General features: G+C 36.9%; 1 protein-coding gene across 2 annotated transcripts in view; it reads left to right on the top strand.

The window, feature by feature from the left end:
- Positions 1 to 14,342, top strand: part of gad1a (glutamate decarboxylase 1a) — a 75,519-nt gene that overhangs the window by 4,485 nt on the left and 56,692 nt on the right. For both annotated transcript variants that reach the window (XR_014607562.1, XM_084123058.1), the window contains exons 3-8: positions 367 to 426; positions 1,757 to 1,909; positions 3,009 to 3,251; positions 3,332 to 3,422; positions 11,684 to 11,796; positions 12,953 to 13,068. Coding sequence is in view for 1 of the 2 variants with exons in the window: in XM_084123058.1 (XP_083979184.1) it covers positions 367 to 426; positions 1,757 to 1,909; positions 3,009 to 3,251; positions 3,332 to 3,422; positions 11,684 to 11,796; positions 12,953 to 13,068 (776 nt within the window). In the remaining variant the exon portion in view is untranslated. The remainder of the gene's footprint in view (positions 1 to 366; positions 427 to 1,756; positions 1,910 to 3,008; positions 3,252 to 3,331; positions 3,423 to 11,683; positions 11,797 to 12,952; positions 13,069 to 14,342) is intronic.

Genomic DNA, 14,342 nt, shown 5'->3' with positions numbered 1-14,342 from the left:
TTTCAAATAATCATTTTTTCCACTACATGCCACTTTTATACCAATGGCAATTATTTACATCAAAATTGCAGTTGAAAACGTTTGGATGCTCCTGAGAGGAATAGAGGAGTTCGCCATTGTGAGGAGAATGTAGCGGGAGTGTGTGGTCCGACAGAGATAACGCGCTGGTAAATGGGGCTGAACTCAGGGTTTGGGCCGCAGGGGCGGGGCGGCACCAGATGGAGGCTCTTGTCCTGATCTAGCCTGGTGAATTATGTTTAGCTGCCCACATTAATTTCATATTAGTAGCATAAATGATGGCGCATTTATCGCATGGGTAAATTTAGGAAGATGGTTTTTAGAGGTTCCGCCGTTTTCTCCCCGTAGACTATGACTGGAGTGGAGTCGCTCATGGATGTACAAGGAAACTTGGAATGAAGATATGCGGTAAGTTGAAAACAATTTTACTCCTTTATAAACAAATCAGTGACTAAGATGTACGTGTTTGGGGTTTGTATAGGCTTGAAATACTGTGCCAGTAAAAAAACAAACAAAAAAAACACCTAAACTATTGCATTATATGCATTATGTCTATTAATTGGTTTTTAATGAGCAGACGTGTCATCTAGCGCCCCCTTTTGGTGGCTTCAGCTCTGTCTGGGGGGGGGGGGGGGGGGACACATAACATTCTGAATATTAGAGAATTTGCTTAATGTTGATTTGCTTAAATATAATCACATGATTTAAAGAGAAAATCCATTCGAAAGGGTTAAAGAATAGCGTTTTTTGCGATTGTTTTAAGAGGTGAGCCGGTAAATCACCCTGTGTCCCAAGAGAATTTATTCTCAATGGAAATCTATTAAATGGCAATTCGTCAAGCCTCTGTTTTGCCGAGATAACATATGCTTTCAAAAGAAATGGTCTTCCATGAATTAGTCGTGCTATAAATCGGTTTATGGTTGTGTTTCACAGACGAATGGAATATGTAGACCTAAATATAAATTGTCAAATATAAATAACACAATTCCTATAAAATTACAATAACATGGATTCAATTTCGTCCTATCTGAAAAACGATTTAAATGAAATATTACGCTGTTTTACCATAGGCTGATTTGGCATAGCCTACTTTCATATCGCTCTCACTGCCGTGAAGAGAGAAGAGTGTTCATAAGCACCGCTTGAATGATCCCATATTGAGCTGAAGAAGATGAAGATGAGGAGAATGAGGAAGCTGCAGCAGAAGACAAAATGAAACAATCTGCAGTGTCGTTCATGCGGATGGAAAGAGCTTCTGTTGTTAAGGACATAATCTGACGTTGTGATAAATCGAATTCCTCTATAATTAATGCAATGTGATGAGATCTTAAATTCTGCTCTCAGATAGATCTTTATTTTTTTATTTTTTTATTTTTTTTAGCTAGTGTTAAAGCCTAACCTAGATACAAAATTTAATTATTTTTATTTGTTTTAGCATTTATAAGCTGTGGTGGTCCCTGACATCATCAGTTAGTCTGCGCTCATTTCAGCTTCTGTGGTGGTGATGATGATGATGAAGGTTTATTGGGCATCTAAATCACTGTTATTCTGATGTCATCAGTGGTGACCTCCCCCTTGATAACCTGTGTCATAAATACACACGAGTCGGACAGTACAGCCCAACTGCTCCGATCTCGAAGAGACGTTCAAACACATTTCATTTGTGTTCAATTATTTGCTGCAATGTTTGGGAACGGAGGTCGCTCATTTCAGTCTTCCTCTGTGTGTAATAATGTAGGGTTTTTGCAGAAGAACAATAATGTTGAGGACAAGAGCCGAATTGTCGGGTTTTTTAACGATCAGCAGCCCAAGAGCATTTTAACACGGGACAACGAGCGCGAGTCTGGCTTCAGGCGCACGGAGACTGACTTCTCCAATCTGTACGCAAGAGGTGAGAGACTCAACTTTATTTCCAGACCATTAGAGAGAAGAAACAGTAGCAGACAGTACAAAATATAATACAATACAAAACAGTAATAAAACAAAGAGTTAAAAAAATACCAATATTTTCTCATATATGTGACTATCGCACCACAATTTTGCCTTTGGTTTGACAAACAGCATAATTAATAATAGCGTTCTGTCAATTATCAAGCCGACAAATAAATGTATATATTAAACTTTTTTTTTTTTTTCTGCAGAATCCTCATACAGTTATTAGGCAACCTGAAGCTTACATAGCCTCACTTTTTTAAACTTAACCCACAAAAGATGCTGGTATATAGTATAATCACCATTATGCACAGAAAATTCAAAGATTAAGTTTCTTTTTTGCTTTTTAAAATAACTATTTCCTGGTTATTCCAGAACTGTTGTTCATAGTATAAAAATATAGAAAATAGAATTTGCATTTGGATACTCTATATCAGAAGAAAATGTTTATATTAAATAACGTTATCTGTGTTTTAGAAATTCCATGGTTTAAAAGCAGAGAGTGTTACATCAAAGCATGGGTCTATATATAGTTTGTAAATAGTTTGCCAAACCAAAAGTAAATTCACAAGTTCTCGTTGTAGTTCGAGTACATTTTTCCTTCTTAAACGTGATCTGTTTATAGAGTCTGTGTTGACAGTGTATTTCTTCCTTAAATGATTTGTAAAATATCTTTCTGCCAGAAGATTTGACAAAAATGTCACCATGATTTACATTTATGTAAATGCTTTGTATGAATTACCTTTATGACATTCATGTAACATTATTTTCATTTAAAATATTCTGCTTTGCACTCATAATGCAAAAACAAGAAAACAAAAACATTTGGTAACACTTTATTTTAGTGTCTTGTTACATGTTACATGTAGTTACAATAAATGATGCATAATTACATGCAACTAACCCTAAACTAAACCCTAACCCTATAGTAGTTAATTATTATTACTCCTTAAATATATAATTACGCTGTAACAAGGACACCTTAAATTAAAGTGTAACCAACATTTGTGTAGAACAGCAATTTGACTGATAAAACTGTGTAACAAAATGTGTGACAGATCTGCTTCCTGCTAAAAATGGAGAGGAGTACACCATGCAGTTCCTGTTGGAGGTGGTGGAGATCCTCACGAACTATGTGCGGAAGACCTTCGACAGATCCACAAAAGTGCTGGACTTCCATCATCCGCACCAGCTGCTGGAGGGCATGGAGGGCTTCAACTTAGAGCTGTGTGATCAGCCCGAGAGCCTGGAGCAGATCCTGGTGGACTGCAGGGACACGCTCAAATACGGAGTCCGGACAGGTGACATGCTCTTTCAGTCCTGTTGACTAGGAAAAAAAACGTCAGTATCATATTCTCTCCTCCTTTCTCTTTCCCTGCAGGTCACCCAAGGTTTTTTAACCAGTTGTCTTCAGGTCTAGACATCATTGGCTTAGCTGGAGAGTGGCTAACCTCCACTGCCAACACTAACATGTGAGTTCCAACCTCCTTCCATTCACTTGTGATTTTATAACGTTTCGATGAAGATTATGACGAGGCAAGGCAAGATAACGGAACTTTAGCAGCATAAACATTCATTATATTGCGGGACTGTTGAATGCTTGACTCTGATTGGTTGACGAATGTTTTAAGGTGCGCAAGTCTTGACCGCATTACAGTTCCATATCACTTCGCCAAATTATTTCAGTTATTTCAAAGGTCCTTACAGACGACAACAGCTAAAGAAGCAAAACCCACAGCGACACTGATCCAGCAAATAAATATAGTAAACAACAGGATAAAAACGACAAATTATTTCCATGTTTTTTGCCACAAAATTACATTTTATTATGTACGGACAGCACATACTCTCTTTCTCCCGCTCTCTTTCCCACTCAATACGCACACACAAACTAATATTTTATCATTAAAACTGTTTAGCAACTTAAAGCTACATGACGTTTCTTATTAGCGAGGTAATAATGGCGCTGTTCTTGAAGCAGATAAACTTACAGATTCATTATTAGTAGAGACGCTGCTCCCGAACACTGTTAAGAGGCACACAGACTTTGGTAATTCACACACGTTTAATATCTATCTCTCTCTCTCTCTCTCTCTCTCTCTCTCTCTCTCTCTCTCTCTCTCTCTCTCTCTCTCTCTCTCTCTCTCTCTCTCTCTCTCTCTCTCTCTCTCTCTCTCTCTCTCTCTCTCTCTCTCTCTCTCTCTCTCTCTCTCTCTCTCTCTCTCTCTCGTCTGCTATCAATGGCTCAAGTCTCCGTTGCTAAATCCAAAATGTAATTTTAGAGATAGTAATGGAGGCGTGGGATTAGATGTGTAAGAAATTAGTCCTACACACATGAGCATTTTAAGGACAAAAACCTGACAAATGCCTTGAAAAACATCATCTGAACAATATCTTGAGGTGTGGTAGCCGAAATATAAACTGAATAATTGACTCCGGTCCATTGAATGTTTGAAAAAAAATGCACACCCGAGGTGAAACGGCCACTAGGAAAAAACTGAGAGAACTGAGGGCAATATATACACACAAGATAATGAACTGAAAGGAAACAGGTGACAGATAATCAATGAACTAATGAATAACCATGACAACCAATGAAAATGGATTTCATTTGAGGGAGTAAATTAATTTGACCAAATTAGCCCCTTTAGCAATGTGACCATGTAAGACTGGATTTACACTGGCTATGAAGTTTTACAGTGCTTGCAAGACAGAACTGCATGTATATTCCCCAAACTAATCTAAATAGGGCTTGTTATGAAGCCTTAACCCTGTGTATTAAAAATTCGACCATTAACTTAGCCCAAACCGCTTAATGTACTGCTTCAATTCAAACTTGGTCAGTTAATTTTAGCTTTAGATCTCCTATAATGTTTTTTTAAAGAACTATGTTTAAAAGCTGATTGCAGTTTAAACGTTGAACATTCAAATTGGCATCAGTGACAGTGCATATTCAGTGTTTAAACATAAAGTCATCTTTACATCATGCACAGCCAGTGTTGTGCAAGTTACTTCCAAACTGTAATACATTATACATTACTTGTTACTGTTATTTAAAAGTAATTCTTTACCTTACAATATTACTGTCTCAGAATTGTAATGCGTTACATTACTCCTGTATTACTTTTGAGTTACTTTCACCAAAATAACTACAGAATTAGAACTTAACATTCTAAAATGACTAGGGCTGTAAAGAACCTGTGTCACGGTGCGCGGTGTGAGAAGGCAGAACTTCCCCTTCCAATTCCCAGAGTTATCCTTCCCGTCCAGATCCAAAGCTACCACATCTTTAAATTACTATTAGTATTATTTGAAATTAACATTATAAAATACGGACCTACACCACAAAACTAGTTGAGAATAAATTCAATTGAGCAATCCCAGCGTGGACCTGACATTTGCTGTAAAAACGTGAAATATAAATTCTCAGAAAATGCATTTAATACCAATATATTGAAACGACTGTTTATATATCCATAGGCTACTCCCTTAATAAAGGAGACCAGATATTAGAAAAATATAAATCTACACACATGCATTTTATATTTAATATGAGGGAAATAGACATGCGTGCATGCGTGACACAAAAAAAAATCTTTAACTTTTAGGTAGCAAAATATTTTTTAGTAATTCTGTGAATTACGCTAAGCAAACCAAAATTAATACTACCCACCGGATGAAGAAGGGTTGGCTCTCCACAGAACATAATATATTCATTTTATTTTATTTTATTTTATTTTATTTTTCGTGTTCGCATTTATGAGGAAAAAACAATGGTCGTGTCAGTTCTCAGTTACGGACGTGAGCGCTCTGAAAGCGGCACTAAAAGACTGCTTTAAAACTTTCACAGAGACCTCAAACAGAAAGCACAAAGCCTTTCTTTAAAGTGAATTTCGGTTTGTATTAATTGTATCTTAATTTTAATCAATGTTTCATCAACCAATTGCTTGGATTTAATAAATAAGAAGTAAATATAGTAGACGAGATAATCAGGGCACGGAGGCGCCCGCGCGTGAATTGAAGCGCGTCTCATAAATGAACCGAAACTCAGAGTCTACTTGCCTCACTCACAGTCAGACATGTCTACTTTTAAACAGAAAAATTCAAAACGAAAGAAAACATACTGCTCTCTGGTTAGAAAGAAAACACAGAACAAACAGAGTAATGCGCACACGTCCATCCCACGAATGTACAGTCTTCTTCTACCATATTCTCATTATTAGCCGCTTTTCCACTGGCCTCGCGGCACTCCTGCTAAACCTGTCCTACACACGCTTTTACTGGACTATGTCACACAATACAAAGGTACACCAGCAAGAGGGAGATGAATGAAATAAATCGCCATACAAATATATCAGAAGCTGTCATTTAGTCGTTATTTACAAACTTGGACACCACACGCGGCTATTGACTGACCACGAACATGTAATAACTTAGGCATTTTTCATTCGTTAATGTCTCGCGGTCTGGCTGTTTTTTTCGCCGTTTTTTCCCCCGTTTTTTTTTTTTTTTTTTTTTTACAATTAAATTTTGGGCTAAAAGTGTGTTGTAACGCAAGCGTTACTGAACATGTACCGAGTAAAATATTACTGAAAATTGATTAGTAATGCCTTACACTACTGCGTTACAACAAAAAGTAATAAGTTACTGCAATACATTACTTTTGTAATGCGTTACTCCCAACACTGTGCACAGCTGACAGAAAACATGACTGTGCTGATGCAGCATTTCATTTACAGAGAATCAAAAACATACATTTAAACTATGCATAAAGCTTAGGAAAAGCATATAAAGAGTAATGTTGCTCCACTGGAGACTGGAATAAAATGTCTTGTGATTGGCACTTACCTGAGTGTGCTGAAAACATAATAGTTTTCAGCAGAAAAGCTCCAGTGATATGTGACGGAGTGTTTTGAGACAGCGTGCAGATGGAAATGTCCAGAATGTAGAGTAACACCTCATTGGTCAAGGCTAATTTACAGCTACACGCTGAGACACAGTGCCAGCTGAGCCTCCGACACAATACACACCCCCATCATCCCTTACACTCATCCATCTATCCATCTATCTAACCATCCATCCATTCCTCTACTCATCCTAAAGCAGACTGGTATCTGTGAGAAATATTTGACAGTCAAATGACACGGATGGCTGGAATGGTCTAATGACTCTATTGTCTATTGTACAAAACTAAAAGGAAGTTTAATTCTACTCTCTGAGTATTTTTATTGGTCCACTGGGATGTTCTTCATTGATGGGAGGACAACAGCAGTGAATACGCTGGCCTTGTTTGACCTCTGAGGGTCAGAGATTTAATGATGTCTTTCACAGTCCATGCCCAAATTCTCCTTTGATCAATAGTCAAGTCAAGTCACCTTCATTTATACAGTGCTTTTAAAAATATAGACTGTTTCAAAGCAGCTTTACAGTGATAATAGGAAATTAAAGGAACAGAGATTGTTTTGGCTTTACAGCAGCTCTAGAATAAAGTTATTGTCCAGCTAAAGTTAGTTTGCTGTTTGACAGTATTCTAGGTTATTACGTGAGGAAGTTTTTTGTCCAATAATTAAAAATCTCTGTTTTTTCAGAGTTAAGTAGTAGGAAATAGCTAGTCATCTAGTTTTTTATATCAGCTACAGTATGCATTCCGTTAATTTTGTGAACTGGTGAGTTTCGTCAGGGCGTGAAGAAATATAGAGCTGAGTATCATCAGCATAACAGTGAAAACTAATGCCATGCTTCCTAATGATATCTCCTAATGGTAGCATGTACAGAGTGAACAGCAACGGTCCTAGTACTGAGCCTTGTGGTACGCCATACTGAACTTGTGATCGATAAGACATCTCTTTATTTACTGCTATAAACTGATAACGGTCAGATAAGTATGATTTAAACCATGCTAATGCAATTCCACTAATGCCAACATAATTTTCTAGTCTATTTAAAAGAATGTTGTGGTCAATAGTATCAAATGCAGCACTAAGATCGAGTAACACTAATAGAGAGATACAACCACGATCGGATGATAAGAGCAAATCATTTGTGACTCTAATGAGAGCTGTCTCGGTACTATGGTATGGTCTAAATCCTGACCGAAAATCCTCACAGATACCATTTCTTTCTAAAAAGGAACATAGTTGTGAGGATACTGCTTTTTCTAGTATCTTTGACAGAAAAGGTAGATTCGAGATCGGCCTGTAATTCTACTAACTATTCAACTAATTCTGTAGGATCAAGTTTAATTAATAATATTAAGAAGAGGATCTATGACCTCTGGGAGCATCTCTTTCAGTAGTTTAGTCGGTATAGGGTCTAACATACATGTCGGTTTAGATGATTTAACGAGTTTAGAAAATTTTTCCTCTACTATAGCAATGAATGAATCTAATTTTTCCTCAGGGACACTACAATGCACTGCCTGATGCGATACTGTAGTAGACGGTTGCATAGTTATAAATTTCTCCCTGATATTATCAATCTTGTAAGTAAAGAAGTTCATAAAGTCATTACTGTTGTGCTGCTTGGAAACGTCCGGTGATGGAGCTTTATTTTTCGTTAATTTAGCCACTGTTTCAAATAAATACCTAGGGTTTTGTTTATTTTCTTCTAATAGGGTTGAAAAATAGTTTTTAAGGCCTCTCTGTATGCAGTCGTGCTCTCTTTCCATGAAATGCGAAAATACTCTAGTTTTGTTTTCTTCCAGTTGCGCTCCATTTTTCTGGCTGCTTTCTTAAGGGCCCAAGTGTGCTCGTTGTACCATGGCGTTGGACTATTTTCTTTAATCTTCTTTAAGCGCAAAGGAGCAATTGTGTCTAAAGTGCTGGAAAAGAGAGTCAAAAGTTTCTGTCGCAATATTGAGTTCTTCTAAGCTATCTGGGATGCTGAGAGGATGAAACTGATCAGGAATATTATTAATAAAGCAATCTTTAGTAGCAGAAGTGATAGGTCTAACATATTTGTAACACGTGATTTGATTCCTTGTGATAATATTAGATCTAGAGTATGATTACGACAATGAGTAGGTCCTGACACGTGTTGTCTAACTCCAATAGAGTTAAGAATGTCTTTTAATGCCAATCCCAATGCATCTTTTTCGTTATCCACATGTATATTAAAATCACCAACAATTAGGACTTTATCTGCAGCCAATACTAACTCTGATAGAAAATTAGCAAATTCTTTGATAGTCTGTATGGTGCCCTGGTGGCCTGTATACAGTAGCCAGCACAAATCTCAAACGTATAATTTACATTAGATAGTGTTACATTAAGCACCAACACTTCAAAAGAATTATATTTAAAACAAGACTTCTGAGTAATACTGAAGATATTACTATAAATTACAGCAACACCTCCCCCTTTGCCTTTCAGACGAGGTTCATGTTTATAACAGTAATCTTGCGGGGTGGACTCATTTAAAGTAATGTAATTGTCTGGTTTTAATCAGGTTTCTGTCAAACACAGCACATCTAGGTTATAATCTGTGATCATATCATTAACAATAAGTGCTTTTGAAGTAAGGGATCGAATATTCAGCAACCCAAGCTTTATCATTTGTTAATCTGCATTATATATGCTTTTTATTTGTTGAACATTTTTACCCTTAAATGGGTTTAGGGAATTTTTTTGTATTTCCTAATTCGGGGAACAGACACAGTCTCTATATGATGATAGCTAGGTGAAAGAGGCTCTGTGTGATGGGATTTATCTGACCTCTGTGACGTCAGACAGCTAGCAGACGGTCGGTTTAGCCAGTCTGTCTGCCTCCTGACCTGAGCCCCAATTCATGTTTGAGCTCGAAGACTATGTGCCAATAAAATATTTACTCCTCATCCTCAGATGTACTTCCCTCTTCCCCAAATTACTGATCCTGTGGATTTTAAGGGGCTGTATTGTGTGACACTCCTAATGCCTATAATGGCCAACAGTCAGTTTTATGATTGAACTAATAGTTTAGTTTTTAAAGGTTTTATTCCAGGGATAGTCACACAGTTTGCTTCATTTATCAGTCCTTAAAATTTTGTTTAAAACAGATATTGAAAAATGTCAGTTATAACACAGTAAAAAATAAATAGTTCATAAAATACTTGTGGAAATGTGTGTGTGTGTGTGTGTGTGTGTGTATATATATATATATATATATATATATATATGTAGTGCTGTCAGTCTATTAAAAATAACATTACAATAAATGTTAGAAACACTGCAATTAATCACACCTAACATTAAAGTTTTTAATATATTTTTATATTGTAATACTTTCACATTTAATCTCCAAAATTATGTAGAAACAACATAAATATAGTATATTTTAAATATTTGTTCAATAGCATCTTTTTACTAAGCACTATGAATGAAGGCCAGTATCACTGATACCAGTCTGCTACTGATGTCTCTATTAAATGGATTTTTTTCTCCCAATTTTAGCCATTAATTATAACCATTCAACATTACAGTAATTCAAAGCTATCGTTTTTTCAACATTTAATCGTTTTAAAAAATATAACAAAAAAGTTATTATCATCAGTTTCTGACCTTGTAAACAGTGCTTTAAGATTTTCAGGTTGGTCAGGTAAATATACAGAAATCAAATAATCAAACACTGCATAAATTATTCACCGCATAAATTATTAATTAAATTTAGATTAATCCTTATTAAAAGCTACAAAAGTTATTCCATCAAGAGCAGTGAGTGATTTCCTCTTTGGCCGAGAGCTGAGTGACGCTATCAAGAACACTGCTGTTCCATTTGTAGAATTCCTGGCAATTCCGAATTACCAAGGACTCAAATCCGAACTTTGCGTACGTGTTTATTGAGAAACGCCTTTTGTTCTTTGATAACATTAATGACATGACATGCCGGTTTATTAGGCTGCTGTCACTTTATGACACACATGACGCGGATCTGACACACATCCTATTTTCTCACAACTCTTTATGTTCATTTAACACTTTTTAGCTCATTTAAGACTTATGAGGAGACTTATGTGCTTATGAGGAAACTCTACAAAATGGGAATTTTGACATAATTTAGTTTTTGTCCGTTTAAGCACGAAAGTCTGTTCAAGCAGCGTTAACACATTAATGTTGACATATATAATCTACCTTTAAAACAGCTTTTACAAAAACAAAATTTAATATGGAGATGGCACAAAAAATGCCAAATCCAAGAAGAAGAAAAAACCTGCTAGAGAATTGCACTTTTGAGACTAAACCTCACTGTTACTAATGCTGCCTTCACGTGCTATCGGAAATGTCCTACTTCCTACTTCTGAAGTTGTGATTACGAGCTCATCGCATTAAAATTTTGACATGAGAAGGCGCTCATGTCCTATTTTTTAACTAGGAAACTAGTATTTACGATAATTCCATAAAACACTTGATTTCCCCATGTGACAACTAGCCCCGGTCTCCCCTAGTATTTGCCTTCACCTTTCATGTTTGCACATGTTCCTGCTGTCAGTAAATTATATGTCAGTACTGTTTATATTGATTAGACAGAACTGCGTGAGCACTTGACATTTGCATGTACTAATGAGCTGCTCATCATTGCTAATCAGTGTGGAGGATTATTGACTGGTGCTAAAAGGCTGAAGATGCCTCAGAATGATTCTGTGATGGATTGAACAGACTTACATAAATACAGTACAGTTAGCGAATTAGGCTACCTCCTGCCGTGAAGACACTCATTAATGTGGGACAAGTAGAAATGAAGTGTGTGTGTGTGTTTACAGGTTCACATATGAGATTGCACCAGTGTTTGTACTGATGGAACAGCTCACCCTGAAGAAAATGCGAGAGATTATTGGCTGGCCAAATGGAGAGGGCGATGGAATTTTCTCACCAGGTATGGCCTTTTAATCCACAGAATAATTAAGAATTCTAGATTAAAGGTCACTATGTAATTTTATTTTTATTTTTTTGTTTCGAATTTAATAAAATTGAAATAATAAGTCAATACATATATATCTTACCCTGATTCATTATATATTTTAGACCTGTCGATATGGTTTTCACTCGAAATTGCGTACATGCGTCACTTGCCTGTGCGTGTCTTTTCATATCCGTAAATAGAGAAAAGCTGCTCCGGCAAGAAAGGTTGACATAGAGCAGCTCTTGATCCTCCTGTGAATCACCCGTTTTAAACACACGCAGAACAGAGGAGAGTCTGCTGGCAAAAAGAAAACACAACAGATCTCGTAATAAAACAAGAATCAACTCTTGCTTGGCTTTTCAGACATGGTGAGAACTGAGGGATTTGAAATGTTGTAAAAGTGACACAAAGATGAGTAAGGTATTGAACAGGTAAATTGTAGCTCTCTAACAGAGTTCATAGTAAAGCATGTTCTATTGTGAAGGCTCATATTCATCCGCACAGTCACACAGAGCCGAAGCACAACCAAAACAATGTTCTTCTGCAAAATGCTTGCAGTTTTTTTCTATCCCACTAGAGGGCAAAACATTGTAACACAGTGTACCTTTAAAGGGTAATTTTTTTAATACAATACATCAGTGGCTGATTTTCCTCTCAACAACTGGTGGGTGCCATAGACTGTAAAAAAAGATGGACGACGCCCCTTCGCTCTCTTCCATTGGTGAAAAGTGAAGCCGCCAAACAGTCCTAATATGGCGCTGATGCTTTGGCTTTGGCTGCACAGATTTACAGACAAACAAAAAATTATTCCTGTTAGCAAACCGTGGCACTGTTTCAATTTTAGTTTTTTTTTTCCATAAAATAATCATGCAAATTGTTTAAAAACATAAATGAAATTAAATTGTTAAAACTGCGTCAATTTTATATGCAATTCAAATACATGAATCTTAAATATAGGCCTAAATATTAGGCCTATATAATTCTGATAATATTGACTAAATCATTTGTTATTCAATTTATTTAAAACACATTTAAGACACATGTCTGTCTGTTCTTGAGATTATAAGTACACAATGTTAATTACAGACCTACTCATCAGTTAAATGTAGCAAAATGTTTGTTCTTGCAGGAGGAGCGATCTCAAACATGTACAGCGTGATGGTGGCGCGGTATAAACACTATCCTGAGGTTAAAATCAAAGGCATGGCAGCGGTTCCCAAACTGGTGCTGTTCACCTCAGAACATGTAGGTCATTCACTCTCTCTCTCTCTCTCTTTTCTCTCTCCCTTTTTGTCTCTCTATCTCTGTGTGTAGTTAAATGCGTGTGCACTGAAAAAAGGGGAACGACCATGTCATTTATTGCTGTTTTATATTGGTCTAATCGAAAACTGTGATTTCAGGTTAAAATCATTTTGTTCAGTTTATCTAAAAGCTATAAACTATCTTCAAAGTCAAAGTTAAAAGAAACTATTTTGTTTAGATAGTATTTTCACTTAACACCACAGTGTTGATGTGCTGAACACATACTGGCTTTACTGACTGATGAAATTATTGTGGGTTTGAGAGCCTAAAAGTTTAGCAGAATATCCTGGTTTCTCTTTTCCATAATGAAGCAGTGAGCTCCAAAACTGATAAAGTAAGCACCCTATAAAGTAGTCCATGCAACTTGTGCCATTTATTGTAAGCAGTGGTCGTGTTAACCAAATATTTTTCGTCATTGATTAATTTTTTTTAGCATTGACGGACAAATCTGAAGGCCGTCATTCATTTTGACAGATACACTGAGGGTGATCTATTGTAACTTGTTCTTTCTGTGACCCCTGTCCAGTTGGTGGAGAGTGCGCATATTAATTAGCTATTATATTGTCTCGTCTTTGATCTCAGTTCAAACGGCCAAAGAGTTGTGATGGTTTTGATAAAAGAGGTGAAAAATGAGGGACTGATGCGGATGCGGTGGAGGATGAAGGACAAACGTCAGACAACGGGTGCATCCAAAATCGCCCCCTATACCCTTAAATAGGGCACTATTTGAGGGGGCAGCCATTTGTAGTGGTGTCCGAAACCATAATGGACGTTAGCAAGTGCACTCATTCAATCCCACAATGCACCGCAATAACAAGTGTACAACCAATGTACACTCCACCCTACATACTGTAGATGCCTCATTAGCAGTCATTGGGCCGTTACCGCCATATTGGAACAGTCCATGAACACTCGAGATCAAGATGACTGAGCGTCTGCAACCGTAGTCAGACACATGAATGAATATCTATATCTTCAATAGACTTTAGCAGATGATTTTGCTAAACGGACACAATACAACAAGACGAAGGCGTCAGCTAACACGACATTAAAAAGTTACCATAGTTTAAAAACCTGTAATTAGGGGCCAAGCCCCGAAGGGGCTATGGCACCTATTGTATCTGTTAGTTTTCTTATTAGGGGCCAAGCCCCGAAGGGGCTATGGCACCTATTGTATCTGTTAGTTTTCTTATTATTATTAGGGGCCAAGCCCCGAA

The sequence above is a fragment of the Abramis brama genome (genome assembly GCF_963993115.1).
Source record: "Abramis brama genome assembly, chromosome: 8".
Lineage (NCBI taxonomy): Eukaryota > Metazoa > Chordata > Actinopteri > Cypriniformes > Leuciscidae > Abramis > Abramis brama.
The sequence above is the reverse complement of the archived record's forward strand: the minus strand, read 5'-3'. Positions and strand labels throughout refer to the sequence as shown.